The 21,943-nt window shown below is 43.7% G+C and overlaps 1 protein-coding gene across 1 annotated transcript in view; it reads right to left on the bottom strand.

Annotated features, from left to right (window-relative positions):
* LOC138799645 (zinc finger protein 271-like) overlaps positions 1–20,600 on the bottom strand; it is a 35,065-nt gene extending 14,465 nt beyond the window's left edge. Inside the window, exons 1-10 of the mRNA XM_069981109.1 lie at positions 20,464–20,600; positions 16,138–16,255; positions 15,888–16,028; positions 14,506–14,629; positions 13,068–13,216; positions 12,786–12,977; positions 12,575–12,698; positions 12,347–12,444; positions 9,788–9,899; positions 6,916–8,122 (exon numbers count right to left, since the gene is read on the bottom strand). Coding sequence (XP_069837210.1) covers positions 6,916–8,122; positions 9,788–9,899; positions 12,347–12,444; positions 12,575–12,698; positions 12,786–12,977; positions 13,068–13,216; positions 14,506–14,629; positions 15,888–16,028; positions 16,138–16,255; positions 20,464–20,594 — 2,396 coding nt within the window. The 5' untranslated portion in view covers positions 20,595–20,600. The remainder of the gene's footprint in view (positions 1–6,915; positions 8,123–9,787; positions 9,900–12,346; positions 12,445–12,574; positions 12,699–12,785; positions 12,978–13,067; positions 13,217–14,505; positions 14,630–15,887; positions 16,029–16,137; positions 16,256–20,463) is intronic.
* Between the last annotated feature and the right edge of the window lie 1,343 nt (positions 20,601–21,943).

The following is a 21,943-nucleotide window of genomic DNA, read 5'->3' as shown; positions in this document are numbered from 1 at the left end:
AGCGGGATGTGCATCCCACTGCGAGTTTGTCTGCTCATTAGTGAACAGGGCAGGGAACCGCAGCGGATCCATTACGTGTGAACGCACCCTAAATTTTTCACCGGAGAAGTCGACCTGTTAGTAACCTAGTCTCAACAGCCTAGAAATACACAGTAAAAATGCAGACAGGTTTTCAATTTTTTTCCCCGCCACCTACAAAAAACAAAAAAAACCAGCACCATGTGAACCTAGCCTATAAGGCAACAAGTAATCTACATAGAGCAGGTAGGAGATTTGTGTCACACAGTACATGCTAGTAGTCCAAAGTAAATTGCGGTACTCACCAGTCGATCCTTTAGTCGTAACAATGTAGCACAGGCCACGTTCCGCCATCAGCCTTTATGAACTGGCGTTGTTTTAGGCTGACGACAAAACGTGTCCTGTGCTACACTGTGACGACTGGATATGTGATTTGTTCAATAAATCCTTCAAGCATCGACTGGTGAGTGCCGCAATTTGCTTTGCACTACTATATGGGGAGTTATTCCTTCCGGGTACCCAGAAGTGCCGCCAGAAATTGTTCTTTAGTTACACGGTCCATGCTGGCCACACATACCAGTCACCCCGTCCCCATCATTGTATATGGTAAAGGAAACCTGCACATTAGTGTTCCTCAACTTGCGTCTCTTAAGCTGTTGCAGAACTACAACTCCCAACATGCCCTGCCAATCAGACTGGTGGTTGTAGTTTTGCAGCAGCCGGAAAGCATCACGTTGGTGAACCTTACTGTATATAGGAGACGGTGGAAGCTTCCTATATAGATGTAATAATAACACTCTGTGCCACATGAGGCTGCAGGGGAGCAGAAGCTGCTGCAGCAGGACGTGTCGGGAGTAACGCGCTCAGAGGATCTAGTATAAGGCAGGAAGAGGCGGGATGTTATGGAGTAATTATACAGAGGAGACAAGCACACAAGTGACACATACACTGAGCACTCACTGAGCCGCCGCCGACTCACCCCGGAAGGACGTTCTCTTTTTTTCTAACGCCACTCCCGGGAATTCCCCGGGACTTCCGGTCTGGGCGCGCCACGTGACTGGTCTGCGGCGGCGGCAGCGCGCTTTCTCTCTCTGGCGAGTACGCGCACCCGCTCAGTAAAGGCGGCGGCCATTTTGCCTTGGTCCATATCACATACTGTGGGGAGAAAGTGACTTGGGATGTATGAGGGGAAAGGTTTCCACTTTCTCACAGTGTTATGTTACGTCTGCCCCAGTCAGAATTAGCCACGTCTATGTAAAAAAACATAATAATAATGTATAGATACTAGTGTAAGCACATACAGTACTTTCCCTACCGAGGTGGCTAAGCATGTGTATGGCTGCTCTCTTTATTTATTTATTTATCTGCAGACATAGGGGGACATTTTTAAGTCTGACGTATTTTACGCCAGACTATGGGTGCGTGCACACTGAGCAATTCTCGCGGAATTCCGCCCGAATTCCGCCATAAAAAGCGGGCGGAATCCGCGTGGAATTCCGCCCGTGTAAATGCAACATTGCTCTTTCCATAGAGAACAATGGGATTTCCGACTGCCCGTGCACACAGAGTAAATTTCCGTCCGGAATTCCGCCCAAAGAATGTACATGTAAATTCTTTGGGCGGATTCCGCTAGAGGAATCTTATAGAAGTCAATGGGGTTTGAATTCTGCTGGTAATTCCGCTTGCATTCCGCTTGATTTCCGCGCGGATTCCGCTCAAATTCCGCCAGAGCAGAATAGGCGAGGAATTTCAAGCAGAAATTTTTCAGCTACAATTCCTCGAGAATTGCTCAGTGTGCAAGGGCCCTTAAAAATGTCCCCGCATCTCCGGCGCTGCCAAGATTTATGTAGAGGCGGACTACCTCTACATAAATCCCATGCGCTCTGGTCCGCACAGCCAAAAACCTACGCCAGCTGAGGGCTGGAGTAGGTTTTCGGCGTAACTTTAAGAGAAAAAGATAATGAATCGCGCGGACTATGAGTCCGCGCCCCCTCTACAGTGCTTCAGCCCAGGCCTGATGGTGCATTCACTTTAAAGGGGTTATCCAGCCTTACAAAAACATGGCCACTTTTCCCCCTACTGTTGTCTCCAGTTCAGGTGCAGTTTGCAATTAAAGGGGTTATCCAGCGCTACAAAAACATGGCCACTTTTCCCCCCTACTGTTGTCTCCAGTTCAGGTGCGGTTTGCAATTAAGCTCCATTTACTTCAATGGAACAGAGTTTCAAAACCCCACCCAAACTGGAGAAAACAGTAGGGGGAAAGTGGCCATGTTTTTGTAGCGCTGGATAACCCCTTTAAGCCATTTACTTCAATGGAACTGAGTTTCAACCCCCCCCCCAAACTGGAGACAACAGTAGGGGGAAAGTGGCCATGTTTTTGTAGCGCTGGATAACCCCTTTAAGATGCTTGTCCTTGTAGTCAATTTTTCCCAGAATACCCCTTTAAAGGAGAAGTCCAGGCAGGATGACAAAAATAACATGCACTTACCTCCCTGGCTCCAGTGTAGATCCCCTCTTAAACCAGGAAGTGGCCAGGGAACAGAGTGGCGGAATGTGGGCACCAGTGCTGGGGAGGTAAGTGCATGTTATTTTTTTCAACCTCCCTGTAACTTCTGAAAAAAAAATCTGCCTTCCCGGACTTCTCCTTTAAATTCAAAACAATGGAGTTAGACTCATGGGGTCCCAGCAGTCGGACACCTTGTGACACTTTCTCTCTATTCTGTGGATAGGGGATGCGTTCTTTTAACTGACTGCTCCCATCCACTTCACAACAGTTTATGCTATTTAGGTATTTTAGTAAAAAGTGGCCAACAAACATTTTACATACAACCTGTTTCTGTCATCTTTTTTTTCAAGACACTTTTTCTATTCCAGAGTCCCCCCCCCCCCCCCCCCCATTTATATCATTGTAAATAGAGATGAGCGAACCACAAGCATGCTCGAGTCGATCCGAACCCGAACTTTCGGCATTTGAATAGCGGTGGCTGCTAAAGTTGGATAAAGCCCTAAGGCTATGTGGAAATCATGGATATAGTCATTGGCTGTATCCATGTTTTCCAGACAACCTTAGAGCTTTATCCAAGTTCAGCAGCCCCAGCTAATCAAATGCCGAACGTTCGGGTTCGGATCGACTCAAACCCGGTTCGCTCATTTCTAATTGTAAATAATACCGGTCTCAATAGTCCTTATTATCACTAAATAACATGTTTCATTCTCCATCTTTACCAATAAACATATCAGCTACATACATTCTAAGACACTGCTTTTTTATTTCTTTTTTTACAACCAGTTCTTCCAGTCATTCTAGTGTTACCGCACTTCTAAAGTCCACAGCTGTTAATAACACACGACAGGTAAGGTAGAAAATATTACACATAAAAAGTCATTTAAGAAAGTGTTACATTGGATGGACGGTCAGGATACAAACAGGATACAGAGTTCAATATCGTCTTTCTAAAAACATCTGTATTCAAGTAGAAATGACAGCTTTTTCTGTTTGTAAAATGAGCCTATGCTGGATCCCAAAAGGCTGGATCCTGGTGTTTTATCACATAAACACTTCCACCTTTATGGACACTTCCGTGATGGTGCCCTAAAATCCCAGCTATTATATTCGTTTATATCCTGCATAGGCAACATGAGAAATGTTAAACTGCTGAGGAAAGTCTGTATACAAAGAAGAAGAGTATATGCCAAGAAGAAGAGTGTTGAATAGAAAAAGTCTGTACAAAGTTGATATGTACGGTCAGGTCGTACGGTCTCATCAGACTAGACTGTGATTTCTAATTTGAAAAATGCAGACATAAAAAGTGAGACCTAACGTGACCGTACTTACTTACCTTCATTGCTCACAAAACTAGAGTGCCCTTTCTCCTCCTCCAGTACCTACTGTGGGATATAAGTAGTGGGACCCTGCCATTTAACACAGATATTAAAATGGAGCAACTGTACTGACTTTTGTATTTTTTATTACTTTTCTGATATCTTACTAGCACTGATTTTTTTAAAGGGTTTGCTGGTCCCCCCCCCCAATGAGTCAGACTGAGGTTAAAGGGGTATTCCACGCAAAAACATTTTTCTATTGTTAAATAGCCCACCGATAGGTCAATATGTTGTGTATTTTGAGCTGTTTTCTGGTTATTTCCCCTAATTCACCCCCTCTGGACACAAAAAAGTGCCAAACTCCAGCCACTTGATAAAGAGACCGTACCGGTCTCGAAACGCGTTGTGTCACTGGCATAATTCTTTGAATAAATTTTATGATATTTTATATCTCTATTACCTCTTGGACCTGCGCCTGTTTTACCCGCCTTGGAGTGGAGGAGGATACTGACTGTCTTTATTCCCTGTGGGGATTAGTTGGGAGTGGATGCGGTTCATTCACATGCTATTAGTAAGAGTTGTGCCTTACATCAGCACAACCTACTCAGGTGAGAGTTCTATGTGCTTACTTTCACAACTTCAGCCCTGTCTGAGTTACGCTATGGAGCGCTGTCTTATATTTTGTTTCTAAACTCCAGCTGTATTCTGGTGCTGCAGTTTATCAGAGCGTGTTGGATGAGTATTGCCAGGAAGTGAAGGGTGGTTATTGCCAGAAGGTGTTGCAGGGGCAATGCCAGGAGGTGCTGCAGGAGTATTGCCAGGAGGTGAAGGGTGGTTATTGCCAGAAGGTGTTGCAGGGGCAATGCCAGGAGGTGCTGCAGGAGTATCGCCAGGAGGTGTTGCAAAGCTTTGAAGGTATATAATACTATATTTAAGAATGATTTCACTAATGACAATTGTCAGGGATTGGTCTGCTCTATTTCAATTGCAGCTTCAGTTACACAATAAGCACAGTCCTGTGTTTACTGTGCAATGTAGTAATGACCAGCAGTGGGCAAGAAAGAAAGCTAAAGGGGCGGGTACATGAACAGACCAATCAGGGTGAAGAACTGCATGATAGGAAATGTAGTTTCTCAGCTTGTGCCATCTTGAATATAGACCAACTTTTAGAAAAACTTGTAACTCAGGAACAGCGGCAGCTAGAAAGACGGCAGATGGTTCAAAATACAGCTACAGCTTTTGGGGGCATTTTATTTTTTACTTTTTGTGTGAAATACCCCTTTAGGGCGGGTTCACACTACAAAATTCTCGCGGACAATGTCCGCAGAATTCCATCAGCTGTCCGCCCGCACGGGCATGCGTGCGGGCGGACAGCTGACGGAATTCCGCGGACATTGTCAGCGAGAATTCCGGAACTATCAGCAGGTTAGTATAATCTAACCTGTTAATAGCCCCCTATTGCGCCCAGGGCGCTGAGGAAGAAGGTACGTGTCTTAAGGCTGGATGTCGCCGTGGGGGTGGCACAGGCGACAGTGCTCCCAGCTGAAGATTATGGCGATTACTCCTAACAGCACAGGACCATTGCCGAGGAGGAAGGTAAGACACATGCCTTCCTCCTCAGCATCCTGGGCGCATTAGGGGGCTATAAGCAGGTTAGATTAATCTAACTTGCTGATAGTTCCCTTTAAATAAATAAAACAAGCATTTCTCATTTGGGTTCTGGCCAATGTTGTTCTGATGCTGCCAGTGTCCCTCTCCTCCCCTATATCTCCACTTTCTGGTAACTGGTCTTGACACCCAGTAAATGACTAGGAATGCCATCTCAGCCATTCATTGGTTTAAAGGGGTATTCCTCTCAGGTAAAATACAAGTTAAATCATCCCTCCTCCTGGAATCCAACTATTTGTTCTATACTTGTTCTTATCTTTTCCATCACCTTCCCCTAGTTCTGAGCCTGCTGCTTTCTGCTGAACTCCAAGTCGGGTAAAACAGGCGCAGGTCCAAGGGGTAATAGTGATATAAAATATCATAAAATTTATTAATAGAATTATGCCAGCAACACAACGCGTTTCAAGACCGATCCGGTCTCTTTATCAAGTGTCCTTAGACACTTCATAAAGAGACTGGACCGGTCTCGAAACACATTGTGTCGCTGGCATAAGTCTTTTCATAAATCTTATATTTTATATCACTATTACCCCTTGGATCTGCGCCTGTTTTACCCGTCTTGGAGTGGAGGAGGATACTGACGGTCTTTAATCCCTGCGGGATTAGTCGCTGCGGTTCATTCACATGCTATCAGTAAGAGTTGTACCTTACACCAGCACAACCGACTCAGGTGAGAGTTCTATGTGCTTACTTACACCACTTCAGCCCTGTCTCAATTACGCTATGGAGCGCTGTCTTATATTTTGGTGCTTTCTGCTGAAGACATAGAAAACTGTGTGTGAGCTCTTCACTCCTTCCCCCTTCTCTCCCCTCCCTTCTGAGATGGCTTGCACAAACAATGTCCCTTGTCAGCTGTTTCCGCACTCTGTAATGCCGGGAGGGTTAATCACAGTGAGGACATCAGCAACTTGACCTCAGATTAACCCTTCTGGCATTACAGAGTGCAGTGACAGCCAGCTAGGGATGCTTTTTACATGAGCTGTCTCGGAAAGGAGGGGGGAGGAGGGAGTTCAGAAAGGAAACAATCAACAGCTCACACACAGTTTTCTGTGTCCTTAGCACAAAGCAGCAGGCTCAGAACTGGGAGAAGGAGAATAAAAAGATTATGACAAAGGAACAAATTGTTATTCTTCAGGAGGGGGGATGATTCAATATGTAACATTTACTACATACACAACATGCAAATGGTTTCTCTCCTGTGAGAGTCGACCGGAACATATGAAGATGAGTTTTGAATGTAAAATGTCTTTTTTTTTTTAGATTTTGAACATAGAAATAGGTTCTTCATTATGGGAATTCTAACATTTTCGCCAACATTTTTAACATGAAAATTGTGTCTCCTCTTTGTTGTCTATTTCAATTATATCAAAGTCATCTTCTTGTTTAACATGTTCTGCATAAGAAGACATCTTCTCTCCTGTGTGAGTTCTCTCGTGTCTTACAAGATCAGACTGGTGGATGAAACATCTCTCACATTCCAAACATGTAAACACCTTTTCTCCTGTGTGCATTCTGTGATGGATTTTCAGCTGGATTTTACAGGTAAAGCATTGCCCACATTCTAAACATGAATAGGACTTCTCCTTTGTGTGAATTTTCTGATGCCTAACAAGAGCTGACTTCTGGTTAAAACATTTCCCACAATCTAGACAAGTAAACGGCTTCTCTCCTGAATGAATTCTCTGATGATCGGCAAGAACGGATTTCCTAGTAAAACATTTCCCACATTCTGGACATGAAAACAGATTCTGGCCCGTGTGAATTTTCTGATGTTCGACAAGATTTGATTTCTTAGTAAACCATTTTCCACATTCTAGACATAAAAACGGCTTCTCCCCTTTATGAATCCTTTGATGTTTAACAAGATGTGATCTCTGAGTAAAACATTTTCCACATTCCTGACATGTAAACGGCCTCTCCCCTGTGTGACTTCTTTGATGTATCTCAAGCTGACTTTTACGTGCATAAAATTTCCCACACTCCAAACATGGGAATGGCTTCTCCCCTGTGTGAATTAACTGATGTTCAACAAGGACGCGTTTTCTAGTAAATGACTTTCCACATTCTGCACAGGAATATGGCTTCTGACCAGTGTGAAATCTCTGATGTTCTAGAAGACTCGATTTGTAAGGAAACGATTTGCCACACTCTTCACACGTAAGTGGTCTTTCAGAAGAGTGAATTTTTTGGTGTCTAAAAAGGATGGCCTTTAGTGCAAAACACTTTCCGCATGTAGAACAAGAAAATGGTTTCCCAACCGTTCGTATAAGCTGTTCTCCAAGACGTGATTTTTGAGTTACAGACTTGTCACAGGTATCACATAAAAAATGTATCTGTCCTGTGTGAGCTGACTCATATTTGAAAAGCTTGGACCGTGTGAAACATTTTCCGCATTCAGAACATATAAACTGTGGTCCTGTCCTTTGCGTAACGGTGTGTGATTTATCTGTGGACGCGTCCCGATAATTATGGGCATTAGGTAAATGATTTGTTCCACGATGTCCTGGGGGTATTACAGTAATAGAGTTTTCACCTAAAGAATTTTGATTGATGTTCTTATCCTTCATTGTACAATCCTGAGACAATCCTGTTGAGCTCTTGGTCTTGTCAGTTGCTGGGAACAAAAATAAGCTTTATTGTTTCATGTTTTTACACAAAGCAATTTTTAAGCACATATGACTGGAGGTTTGAAAACGAATCCATGGATATGAAGGACATTTCTATCAGTATAATCGCTTTGCTCATATCTTCATTTTCAAAGGCTCCGTTCCCACTGAGGAAAGGTAGCGGAATTCCGCGACGGAATTGTCCGCCGCGGAATGCCGTTAGCCTCCCGCTCATAATGGGAGTCTATGGGAGGCGCGCGCTCCTGCCCTGTCCGCGCTGAAGAATGAACAGTTCATTCTTCAGCGCGGACAGGGCAGGAGCGCGCGCCTCCCATAGACTCCCATTATGAGCGGGAGGCTAACGGCATTCCGTGGCGGACAATTCTGTCGCGGAATTCCGCTACCTTTCCTCAGTGGGAACGAAGCCTAACTCAAGAAAATTGTATTGTAAATGTTGGACGAGTTACATTTGATGTGTTGGATTAGTGACATTCCAGGATTGGAGATAAAAAGCTGAAGGGAAGGGGGTGTTTGCTGACTGGGACCCCCACTGATCCCAAGAATAAGGACAAAATAATCCTTGGAATCAATAGTGCGCATTGTGCATGCACAGACAGTACTCCATCCATTCATATGTATGGTGGCCCTAAAAAGGATGAGTACAGCACTGGCTGTGCACCATTTATTCTGCACACAATTCTGTCTCAATTTTTGGGACTGATGGGACCCCTGACAATATGCTTGGTATACCATTTTGAGATTACTCTGCAGTACCAAATATTGTCACTTTCCCTATTCATTTCTATCACACTCACATCAAGCGATATGTAAGCGAACTGCAGGACCTAAATGGCATAGTATCGTGTAGCTAAAGCCACCTTAGTCACAAGACTATCTCCTGCTTGTATGACATCGGTACTCTTAACACTAGAGGGCAGATTTATTTAAGAAAAAAAATAGCATAAATTGCACTGAATTTATCAAAACAGGTATGTCTCAAAAAGGTGCAAATACACTAGTCCCATCTTTCCTATGATGTCTTTGCACCTATGGATTTCACTGCATTGAGCGATTTAACCGGGAGCCGGCAGTGTTATCGTTTGGCTGGTCTCCATGAGATCAGCGATCTGTTACTCTTGTGGCTTTACTAGGCATTGCTCCCACCTAGCCAGAATCCTGCTCCACACTGATGAGGGGCAACACCCCGAAACAGCTGTCTGTGGATGGATACCTGGCCTTGGTTTATACCTTGTCATTATATTGACTTATAGGGCCACTTAATGTGATCGTTTTGGTGGTTTCCCCACAGGAGCCACCCCTTGGCTGGGCCCTTCCTGAAGGGATATCTGGCTAGTCCTGTGTTTCAAGACCCTTAAATGAGGCTCCACGGGCTCTTCTTTTGCATATCCCTGTATAAGGGTCTCTTAGCCCCCTTCTGTTTTTTGAATATAGACTTAGTTCCTCATCTTGCTGTTTGGTTGGGGTACAGTCTCCCATCTGAATGTGATGGACATATTTCTGATGGATGTGACAAGCGCTTTTCAACACGTTTCCTGCCTTATTTTCTAAAATGAGTAATAAAAATGATTGAAATTAAGGGGAAACTTATATTCTTATATCTTATGAAAACCTGACTATGTGACAGTGACAATGTGTGTCTAGCATCTCTTTACCATTGCTGTTATCTGTAGGAATTTCCTCCTCTTCAGACTCTTGATCAGACATCATATACGTTTCTTCTTCACTTTCTACAATTTCAACTTTAATATCAATGAGATCTTCGGCCTAATTCCAAATACAGCGCAAATTAATGTCAATACAAAGTTCAGCTACAAATACAGCGCAACGTGTTAAAATATGCAGAAACATTATTTATAACCAACATGAACCATTACAATTAGAGATGAGCGAATCGGGTTCGGGTTCGAGTCCATCCGAACCTAAACGTTCGGCATTTGATTAGCGGTGGCTGCTGAACTTGGATAAAGCTCTAAGGTTGTCTGGAAAACATGGATACAGCCAATGACTATATCCATGATTTCCACATAGCCTTAGGGCTTTATTCAACTTCAGCAGCCACCGCTAATCAAATGCCGAAAGTTCGGGTTCGGATGGACTCGAGCATGCTCCAGGTTTGCTCATCTCTAATTACAATCTAGTTAGAAGCCTTTATTGTACTTTTCTGACTGTAAACACATTTAAACTAGAAAAAAAGAGCTGTAAACCAAATGCTCTTTTTAAGGCCCTTTTGCATGAGCTGATGGAACGCAGAAGCAAGAGAGCCCCATACTCTATGATCAGCGCTGATTTGCTATGCCTTACCAAGTCGCGATTAATTGTGCAGCGCATTTAATGCATCACTGACGCTGCATATCACTTGCTTACACAGGGCAATGCAATGATACATTTAATGGGCAGCAGAATGATCGGCCTATGAACGTCTTTTTACATGACCTGTATGCCGACAACAGGGAATGCTTATTCGACTGAAGATCAGCTGGTGTAAAAAGTCCCATAGTCTGCAGACAGGCAAGGGTCAGGCATAGATGGAAAATAGAAGGCAGAATAGATAGACTGACTTGGAAATGTTAAATGAGAAGTCCGTCAAAATTTTTTATTAAAGTACTGTATTGTCCCCCAAAAGTTATACAAATCAACAATATACACTTATTACGGGAAATGCTTATAAAGTGTTTTTTCCCTGCACTTACTACTGCATCAAGGCTTCACTTCCTGGATAACATGGTGATGTCACAACTCCCAGAGCTGTGCGGGCTGTGGCTGCTGAAGAGGATGATGGCAGAGGGATGCTCAGTGTTCCTCCAGTGACCTATGTCCCTCAGTGTCCCCCTGCCATCATCCTCTCCAGCAGCCACAGCCGCACTGCTCTGGGAGTCGGGTCGTGACATCACCATTTTATCCAGGAAGTGACATCACCATTTTATCCAGGAAGTGAAGCCTTGATGCAGTAGTAAGGGAAAAAAGCACTTTATAAGCATTCCCCATACTAAGTGTATATTGGTGATTTGTATAACTTTTGGGAGGCAATACTTTTGATAAAAATTTTCGCCAGACTTCTCCTTTAAGGATAAGTAGGAAGAAAGCACTGCATTTATGTGCCCACATATATCCTGCTCATTCTTTCCTGCTCCCTGCAGTCTCTGTCTGCCCTTGTGTTTCCCATCCTCTCCATTACTGTACAGTAACTTATAATGTGACATATTAATATGTTTCTAAATGTTTGCTTTATCTGTTCTACATGTTATTCAGAATAAAAAATAAGTATTTTGGGGCTGTGGAACCAATTGTCTGCATTTCACTGATTTCTTATGGTAAAATTTGCTTTGCTTTAAAAGTGATTTGGATTACAAGCATGGTCCCCAAATTAATTATGCTCGTAATCCAAGGCACCACTGTACTTAATTTGTAAAATATTATTGTCCTGTACCATACCCCTTCACTTCCTTTGACAACCAGGGTAGTATTATTTTGCATAAAAAAATGTATTCCTGTTGTGTATAGTCTCAAAAATACAGTAACTATGTAAATTTTAAAGGTTTTAAGTCCACAATGTGATAATAGTTCAGATATATATATATATATATATATATATATATATATATATACATATATATCTTTTTTTAATTTTAAAATAGGAAAAGGGGGGTGGATTTAAATTTTAAATATGGGATTTTTTTTATTTATGACCCCTATTGCTCATAGGGGTCAATGCAGTACATATGTACTGCATTGATCTATGCTTTCTCTGCTCGACTGCTGAAGGCAGCCTCTAGCGATTGCCGAGTAAAGACGAGCGCCGGAGCATCGCCAAGGCCCCGGCCAGTAAGTATAACGGATTGGCTTCCTTCGTTGGCATCATTGGAATCCAATCTCCCCACTAGACCATCACTGAATGCTTTTTAATGAAGTTTTAATACCGCTAGCAGTTTTGACAGCAACATTTAAATGGTTAAATAATGGTTAAACATAATGCATAATTCTGATGATGTCCAAACACTGAGCTGACTGCAGTATCGGGAAGTCATCAGAGGATGGCAAAACAGTAGCACAGAGGGAACCGGAAGATCTGACAGCAGGAACAGAGAAGAGAATGTTGTCTTTTTTTTTTTATTGCAGCTGGAGGCATAGGGTTAGACGTTGCATTTGCCCGGAAAACCCTTTAAGGGTCAAGCATCCTTCAGATGTCATTTAGGATTGTAAGCTCTACTTACCTGATGATCCTCCGGGACACTGTGATTTTCCTCTGTACACTTCTCAGAGACCAGAGGACTTGGGTTTCTCTCTAGTGTTATTCTCTCACTAGATGTATCTGTAGGAAATACACACACTGTGACTGAACACATTGCTGATATGTGATGATGAGATGATGGTGTATCCAAATGACCAGGAAAACCTTCTAATTTCTCTTTTACATACAGTCAATAGAAGTCTCCTCATACCCAGTGATGTAAGAGGCTGGTGGTTCCCCAAGATGACATCCTTGTAGAGATCCTTGTGCCCTTCTAAATATTCCCACTCCTCCATAGAGAGGTAAACAGTGACATCCTGACACCGTATAGGAACCTGACACATACAAGGATACAGTCATCATCCTGACCCAGAATTTCTTGTGTTACTATAGGATGTCCCAGCATTCACAGCAGGTCTCACCTCCCCAGTCAGCAGCTCAATGATCTGGTTGGTGAGCTGTAGGATCTTCTGCTGACTGTTTCCCTCATATACAAGAAGTTGAGGTAGCGGCTCTGTGAAAGGGCTCTGTGTCTTGCTCCATCCTCCTGACACACGTGGATGGTGGCTAACGGTTACACACTCGCTAGGTGTCTTCCTAACTAATGTGTAATTCTGTGTAATGAGAGTAAGATACTATTACATACACTCCCAATATCCCTCACTTTCCAGTATCATTGAAATATGAACCATGCCGCCTCTTACCTCTCCACCCAACAGGTAGATGATCTCCAAAGTGATGCTTAGTATGCGCTCAGTCATCTTCTTGTTGATCCATGGTGGGTCAGTCAGGGAGAAGATCATTCTTTCATGGAGAACATTGTAAGGGTACTTTAACTTAATGTATTCAGAACCTAAACAGAAGAATATGAGAAAAGGTAATGTCTAACAATGCACTCAACAAGGAGAATGTGAGGAAGATTGATCAAAACTAGTGCAAGGCAAAATGCTGTTGTTGCCTATAGCAATAAATATATAGCCATGTACTGTACCTGTAAGAATGTATAGTAAACAGAACAACTCACCGGATGCCCAAAGGCTCTCATTCGGGGATATATTTAGTAGATAACTTTTAGCTAAAAGCAGAGGTATAACTTGTATATACAACAGCTGACCCCTCTTCTTTCCTCATGGCTTTAGAAGATCGGAAATCAGTGTCTTTAACGCATGTCTATGTGAACACTCCCATAGGGATGCATTTAAAGGAGAAGTCCGGCGAAATTTTTTATTAAAGTATTGTATTGCTTCCCTAAAGTTATACAAATCACCAATATACACTTATTAAGGGAAATGCTTATAAAGTGATTTTTTTCCTGCACTTACTACTGCATCAAGGCTTCACTGCCTGGATAAAATGATGATGTCATGCCCCGACTCCCAGAGCTGTGCTGACTGTGGCTGCTGGAGAGGATGATGGCAGAGGGATGCTCAGTGTCCCTCCAGTGCCCTGTGTCCCTTAGTGTCCCACCATCACCATGTTATGCAGGAAGTGAAGCCTTGATGCAGTAGTAAGTGCAGGGAAAAAAGCATTTCATAAGCATTTCCCGTAATAAGTGTATATTGGTGATTTGTATAATTTTTGGGGGGCAATACAATACTTCAATAAAAACTTTCTTTAGAAAGACAGACAAAGAAGAGGTTACATGGGCACCAGTGGGATTTGAACAGCGCCGTAGCACTGGCATGGTGCCGCAGGGAAATGATCATTGCTGGTGAGTATACATGCCAGCCTGTTGTTTTTTAATGTCTTAAACATTTTTAGCCCTCCAGTGAAAGGAGTGACCATCAGTAAATAGAGAAGACAACAGAAGGCAAACACAGTTCAGGTTACACAGTAAGGGTATGTTCACACTGAGTAAAACAGACGGAATGCCGCCTGTCTCAGTGTGCCATAGCCTGTCTATGGGAGAGCGGGCGCTTCTCCACTGCCGCGGCTCTCTGCTCAAAGAAGTGACATGTCACTTCTTTAAGCGGAGAGCGCCGGCAGCAGAGGAGCGCGCCCTCTCCCATAGACAGGCTATGGGACACTGAGACAGGCGGCATTCCGTCTGTTTTACTTAGTGTGAACATACCCTTAGACAGTAAATCTGCCCCTCGGTGTGTATAAATTCATTTTAAAGGTCTTGAGCGTCACATAACTCACCCAGTGAATAAAGAGGATGGTGGTTCTTTATAATGACATCTTTGTAGATATTTCTGTGTCCTTCTAAATACTTCCACTCCTCCATAGATAAATGGACAGACACATCCTGACACCTTACAGGAACCTGACACACACAATAATACCAGTATTTATTAGTTAGTTTACACCTGGGTTTAAAATATAAATATTAAAAAATTTTGACATCAGGGATGTTAAAAGTTATTGATCACAGCGGGCCTCACTGCTGAGACCAGCTGTGATCAGGAGATATAGCACGGCAGCAGTGTCATCCACTCCGTAACAGCCAACTCAGACAATGTAAGTATATGAGGTTACACTGCAGGAATTAGTGGCCGGCTGGGGAGTGGTTCAAGGTGGTACCGCACTCTCTCCTAACTATATCTCCTGGGTACAGCGGGTCTCAGCAGAGACCCACTGTGATCGATAACTGTTGCCATGTCTGATGTTAATTGTTATCACAGGTACTCTTTAATTGAATCAAATCTGCAACTTTCGATCCTTACTCTTGAACCGGAGGTAAAAACACTTTTAAGATCCCTCATGAACGGTTAAAACGTTAATGTGTCACTGTCATTTTATTTATTTATTTTTTTTGCAGAAATCAATAGTCCAGACGATTTTAAGAAACGTTGTAATTGGGTTTATTAGGCAAATATGCATTTTTATCATGAAAAAGCAGATTGAAGCTCTCCCCCCGTCTTCATTGTTCTCTATGAAGAGGGGAGGGGTGGAGGGAGATGAGGCACCAAAACAGGACAACAAAGAGTTAATTTACAGCTACCTCACTGGGCTAGCTACTCTGAAGTCAGCACTGACCTCTCTGACCTCTGAATAGAGGCTTTGACTCAGCTCCCGTTGTGTAATCCTTTGTTCTCTGCTCTATGCTGCCGACTAATCTCCCTCCTCCCCCTCCCCTCTCCATAGAACAGACAGGGGCACGTCTGATGCAACAAGACATGATTTCCTGATAATGAGCAGTGAATAAGAGAGAGGAGGGGGGACCTGGGGAAAGTCTTTCTGAATGCAGAAAATGGCATTTTTCGGCTAATAAACCCAATTACAAAGTTTCTTAAAATCACCTGTACTATTGATTTCTGCAAAAAACAAAAACAAACGACAGGTACACTTTAACACAAACATATTAAAAGCTTTGATCGTTTAGGGGCTCAGCACCGAGACCCTCATGATCTCTAAATATAGCTGGGAAGGGGCATTCAATCTGATTCATTGCTGGTGATGGACTCCATTATAAGTCTCTGAAGCCTGTCTCCTGTAATGAGTTATATCGGTCGGGGAGCCAGGAGTGAGACTACTACTGACTACGTCAAGAGATGGGTGAAGGTCTTAGCTATAGCACTCACCTCTCCAGTCAGCAGTTCATTGATTTTGCTAGTGAGTTCAAGGATCTTCCCCTCATTGTCTTTCTCATGTACAGGTGGAGGTGAGGAGAGATTGCTAGGGATCACACACTCACTAGATGTCTTCTTCACTACTGTGTAATCCTGTGTATGGGAAGAGGTACAAATATTACTAAACACATCCCCATAGTACTATATCCAGTTTTATTATCATATCAGTCATGTCATGTAAGAAACTGCCAGAGCTCCTTACCTCTCCTGTCAGCATGCAGATAATGTCTAGGCTGAGGTGAAGTATGCTCTCTGTCATGCTGCTCCTGCCCTTGTCCATGCTCGTCGGACCACGCAGGGAGCGGACCATTGTCTCACAACTATGGGGAAAATTCAGGAAATTAGCATAATGGACAGCCGATACATCATTCATGTAGTCTGCCCACTATAAACACATGTGAGCAAAACACCTGTATGGGTTAAGAAATGTATGCTCTGTTATAAGCCAAAGTTCTTTTTCTCATTCAAAGCTTTTATTAAAATAAGAAGAGTCAAATGATGGTAAATGGAACAGAAACGCAAGATCAGGGAAAGTGTACCTACAAATCTTAATGCAATTAAAGGGGTACTCCAGCCAAAAAAATTCTATTAAATCAACTGGTGTCAGAAAGTTATATAGATTTGTAATTTAATTCTATTAACAAATCTGAAGTCTTCCAGTACTTATCAGCTGCTGTATGTCCTGCAGGAAGTAGTGTATTCTTTCCAGTCTGACATTGTGCTCTCTGCTGCCACCTCTGTCTATTACAGGAACTGTCCAAATGAGTAGCAAATCCCCGTAGAAAACCTCTCTCCTGCTTTCCAAACGGGAAAGAATACAACACTTCCTGTTGTATACCTTTTAATACCTATCAAGGAGTAAAGAAATCTTGGGCCTCCAACACGAGGAACAGGACTATACGCTGGGAGGACCTGTGCCCTTTTGGCAATCCTCTATCAGCAGATCACTGCTACTTCTGTAGTTAGGCTCTGAATCTTGGACAGTGTTGGAGGAGCCAGCTTTCAAGCTCCCACTGACTTCAATGGGAGCTTGAGTGCTAAACCGTACGCAGAAGAAGTGACAAAATAGTACCCATAAAAACTACACACGTCACAAGGCTCTGTAGATGGAATGAATTATAGCGGATTCATAGATACATAGCATTTTTGTATGAAATTTATTACTTCCAGAAGCCATGTTGAATCATTCCTGATATCCAAAATATATATGCGGCGCTATTGGGAAAAACCTTCTCTCAACCCGCTGTGTACTCAGGAGCTAAGCCTGCACCACCAACAGCAGGTGTCAGCAGGAATACAAACCCTCACAGCACAATACTGAGTGGTGATATGTCTTTAGTGGTATTTACAGGATATGCAGGAGGAAAAATGCCGGGGTAAAGGGTCCCTGGTAGTCTGTGAAAGTAGAGGCTCATTGCCACACTTCCCTCCAGAAAGGCACCAGCTTATGGCAACTCCAAAATGTGAGGAGAGTGCCATCCTCACCGCATTTCCTCCAGCACAGTGGCAAAACAACCGGAAAGGTCCTGTGGATTTGAGTAGGGACCCAGTACCATCAGGTTAATACTTTACATCCCGCTTCCAGCACACGGAAAGAAATGGAGGACGAGTAAGAGTGATTACCCTCTAAGTCTGAGGTGTGGACAGTGTGACACCCAAGTCTGCTTCCCATGCAGCAAGGTATTGGGGGGGGGGGGGGGGGCTAGGTTGCTCCGGTGAGAAACCCAACAAGGTATACAGGAGACAGAGCGAGTGACAGAACGGGTGACAGAACGGGCCTGAGCCCACACAAAGTGACTCAAAGGAGGTTAGAGAGCAAGCGAAAGAGGAGGGAGATGGAAGGGAAGTTAGGAAATTATGAAGATAACACGTTTTCCAGAACCCCAAAGGACAGGAGTCTGAAAGGTCTTTGAGAGCACAGAGGGACAGCCACGCAAATGATTGTCCCTTGGGTGAAAGAGCATAGGAAACAGCCGTGAAGAATGGGGCGCCAAGAAGCCTGTGGCAAGGTGCTTGTAACAGATTTTCTGCGTAGGGGCAATAGTTTGGTTTGCACCCACGAAACAGGCGAGTAACCAAGGGGCTGCTAAAAGGGAAATTGGTGAATTGGCAGCCACTACTCTTACCTCTGTGCGTTTTCTGTGTAGTTTGTAGCTATATCCTCAGGTTAATCGGTTGGTTTGGAGTACTAGGGGCAGGAATACAGTCCACACAGCACTAGCCCGCCCCTCCCAATGAGTAACAACAGAGCAGGTTGGCCTGGATTGGTGCTCTGAGGGTGGTAGTCCGGCCCCCAGTGCTCACAACCACCCGATTAGCCTAAGGATATATCTACAAACCACAAGGAAATGGTGCAGAAGATGAAGGTAAGAAACTCCTCAGCACCCTGTGCACAGAAGGCAAGTATCAGCAGGTTAGATTCATCCAACCTGCTGATTTGTTTTTTATCTTGCTTTAAAAAGAAGCTACACTTACTGAAAATCCAGGTCCAGTCTGCTGAAGACTTCCTAGTCCAGGCCATCTGAGCGCTCACAGAGAAGGCAGTCATGTGATTGATGGACGCATTGAGCTGTGACACTCTGTAATGACCAGGACCTCATATGTTTGGTCTCTTTTTTTCAAGCAACACAACACTACAAAGCTGCCTTCAGGAGACTGAACCTGGATACAAGTAAGTACAGCATAGCTTTGTTATACAGTCTGATAACTAAAAAAAATAATAATAATGAATGTAAATTGCAAACTTGCTTTATATGACATCACCTGTTGATTTAGATTTTGAAAGTTATAACAACAGTGCTCATTGAAGCAATGGGAATTGACATAAGATAGCCTATTTGGCTGTTTTTGGCTTCCCAATCATTTCTGGTTGGAGAAAAAGACTTTTTTATAAATGGGGGAAAAATCCTTTTGACGTCATAGAGATATGTAGAGATATTGATTGGTGGGGGGTGGGAGGGGGGGGTCAAGGTGCTGAGACCCCCAATGACTGCTGCAACAGTGCTTAGCTGCAGCACCCAGATTTGCGACTGATCAAAACTTTAAAGGGGTTGTCCGGCGAAAAAAATTATTCACAGAATAACACACATTACAAAGTTATACAACTTTGTAATGTATGTTATGTCTGTGAATGGCCCCCTTCCCCGTGTTTCCCCCCACCCACGCTAGACCCGGAAGTGTGGTGCATTATACTCACCGCATGTCGTGTCGTCCACGGTCTCCGATCGTCAGCAGTGACGTCTTCTTCGTAAGTTCGGCGGATCTTCCCGAGTGCCGGCCGCCCTCTGCAGCGTCATCCGAAGCTCAGCCACGATTGGCTGAGCATAACTGTGCTCAGCCAATCGCGGCTGAGCGGCTGATGACGCGGCCACGTCATCAGCTGCTCAGCCGCGATTGGCTGAGCACAGTTATGCTCAGCCAATCGCGGCTGAGCTTCGGATGACGCTGCAGAGGGCGGCCAGCACTCGGGAAGATCCGCTGGCCTCCCGAAGAAGACGTCACTGCTGAGGATCGGAGACCGTGGTCGGCACGTGACAGGTAATGTATAGCGCACCACACTTCCGGGTACACGGGTGGGGGTGGTGGGACACGGGGAAGGGGGCCATTCACAGACATAACATACATTACAAAGTTGTATAACTTTGTAATGTGTGTTATTCTGTGAATAATTTTTTTCGCCGGACAACCCCTTTAATATGTCTTTTACAGTGAGTTTACAAGAGGCGACATCTAATGGAAGTCAATGGAAAAACGGATCAAAACGCAGAAATGCATCCGTTTTTTTGGAAAAGTGGATGAAAAAAATGGATTGCAAAAACGTAGTGTGAACCCAGCCTAAGCCAGGTCTCAAATCAGCATAATTTTATGCCTTTTTTTGGCATTTTTTCCTTTTAAAATCAACTTGAAGGGATAAATGAAGCAAAAATGTATTTTTATTACGGTGGGAATTGTAGTTCTTCAACAACTGGAGGGCCACAATTTTGACACCTCTGCTTTAAAAGACATTAGGTCAGATTTATAACTTTGTTGCTTATAGCAACCAATCAAAGTAGAGATTTCATATTTCAAACATAGTTTACAAAATAAAAGCAGCGCTGTGATTGGCTGCTATGGGCGACCTATCTCCCCCAGTGTGAGACGGTCACCCGCCAGTCTATGTACACTGAGATATGAAACTGTAATCACTGTCTTTGTTGCCCATAACAACCAGACAACTAAAACATTACACCTGTGCTGTGATTGGCTGCTATAAACAATACAAGCTGTGACAATGTTCATTGTGTAAGCTGCCATATTATATACAGAGGGGATACAGTGTATACAGATGGCGCAGGAGGTGTGACGTATATGTGGACACAGATACAGTATAATGAGACACAATGACACATAACAGGATCCTGCAGGGGAGCAGAAGCTGCAGCAGCAGGAGGTACCGGGCAGACCCCCTATAGAACTGCTCCGCCGGATCCTGTGCCGTGAAGATAGAAGACAGGACGTCCCCTCTCAGCACAGTCGGAACAAGACATACACTGAGCACTCACTGAACCTCCACCGACTCACTCCCCGGAAGTAATCCTCCGCTCTTACCGGGCCACTTCCGCCCGTTTGCCGATGCTCTGTGGGCATCACGTGACTTCTGTCACTGGCTGGTCCTTCCATCCCAAACCCGCTATGGATGCGACCGCGCATGCGCAGTAGACTCAGTAGGCAACATCCTCGTTTTCAAACAAAAGAGACCAGGCCTTGTGGAGAGGATCTGTAACTTGGGATGGGGCGAAGCGGTTGCCTATAGCAACCTATCAGCTGCCACCTCTTAGTTTTCATTGGTTCTTTGGCTACTAAAGCTGTCTTCTGATTGGTCATTATCTGTAACCTTCACTCTGCAACTGTTTAGTTTACTTTACTTTCCAGGGGATTTATCAAACCTTGTGCAGAGAAAGTGAAGAGCAGGCGCCAATAGCAACCAATCAGATTCCAGCTTTCGTTTTTAATACGGCCTCTGAAAAAAAAAAGCTACCTTCTGATTGGTTGCTATAGGCAACTGCTCCACTCTGCACAAGGCTTGATAAATCTCCTAAAGTGAATTGTGAATAATAACATAAGGATGTATATACACTGCCTGATACCAAGACTGGCCTATCCATAGACCGGATTTCAGTGCTGCCCCTCTCACACCACATAAAGTCCCTTTAGTAAGAGGCGTTTACTTGTCCAGCATGGTGTGGATCCAACCAAAAAGTAAAAAAAATTGTGCAAAAAACATTTTTTCAGGGCTGCACCTGGCTTACCCTTAAAGGGGTTGTTCCTGCAAAACATACAGTAGCTGATAAGTACTGGAAGACTGGAGATTTTTAAATAAAAGCAAACTACAAATCTTTCTGAAACCAGTTGATTTGAAAAAAAAAAAAAAAAAAAAAGATTTTCGCTGGAGTACCCCTTTAATAAATCAGGACTCTAGGGTATAGTTACACAGGTGTTCTGTTTATGGTACAAAATGGGATTGATAAAACAGATGTATTCTGAGCCTCAATTGACTTATGAAACAACGTTGGACACCTTTTACAGCCATAAAAATGATGGGCATGAAATTAAGTGAAGGACTATTTTACTATTTAATACAACTAAATGGTTAAAAAAACAAAAGACCCCAGAAGATGGACTTTACACATATGACAGTGACCTTAGCGTCAAGGAGTACGCATTTTTCATGTGGCTAATCTCCATGGCTTATAGGAGCATGGCTAAGGCTATATGCACACAGAGTAATTCTCACAGAAAACTCAGTGCGGAATCCACCGCTCGCTCCCGCTTCGCCCATCACATAGGCTCCATTATATGCTCGGGCGGATTCTGTCGTCCGGCCAAAGAAATGACATGTCCATTCTATGCGTGGACAGTGGAATACGCCTGACCATAGAATGGAGTCTATGGAGCCGGTGGGGGGGGAGGGGGAAGCGGAAGTACGCTGGTAGGAGTTTTCCGCCAGAATTAGGGCCCTATTCCACTGG

Source organism: Dendropsophus ebraccatus, chromosome 8 (assembly GCF_027789765.1).
Source record: "Dendropsophus ebraccatus isolate aDenEbr1 chromosome 8, aDenEbr1.pat, whole genome shotgun sequence".
NCBI classification, from domain to species: Eukaryota; Metazoa; Chordata; class Amphibia; order Anura; family Hylidae; genus Dendropsophus; species Dendropsophus ebraccatus.
Note: the sequence above shows the minus strand (reverse complement) of the source record. Positions and strands in the feature narration are given on the sequence as shown.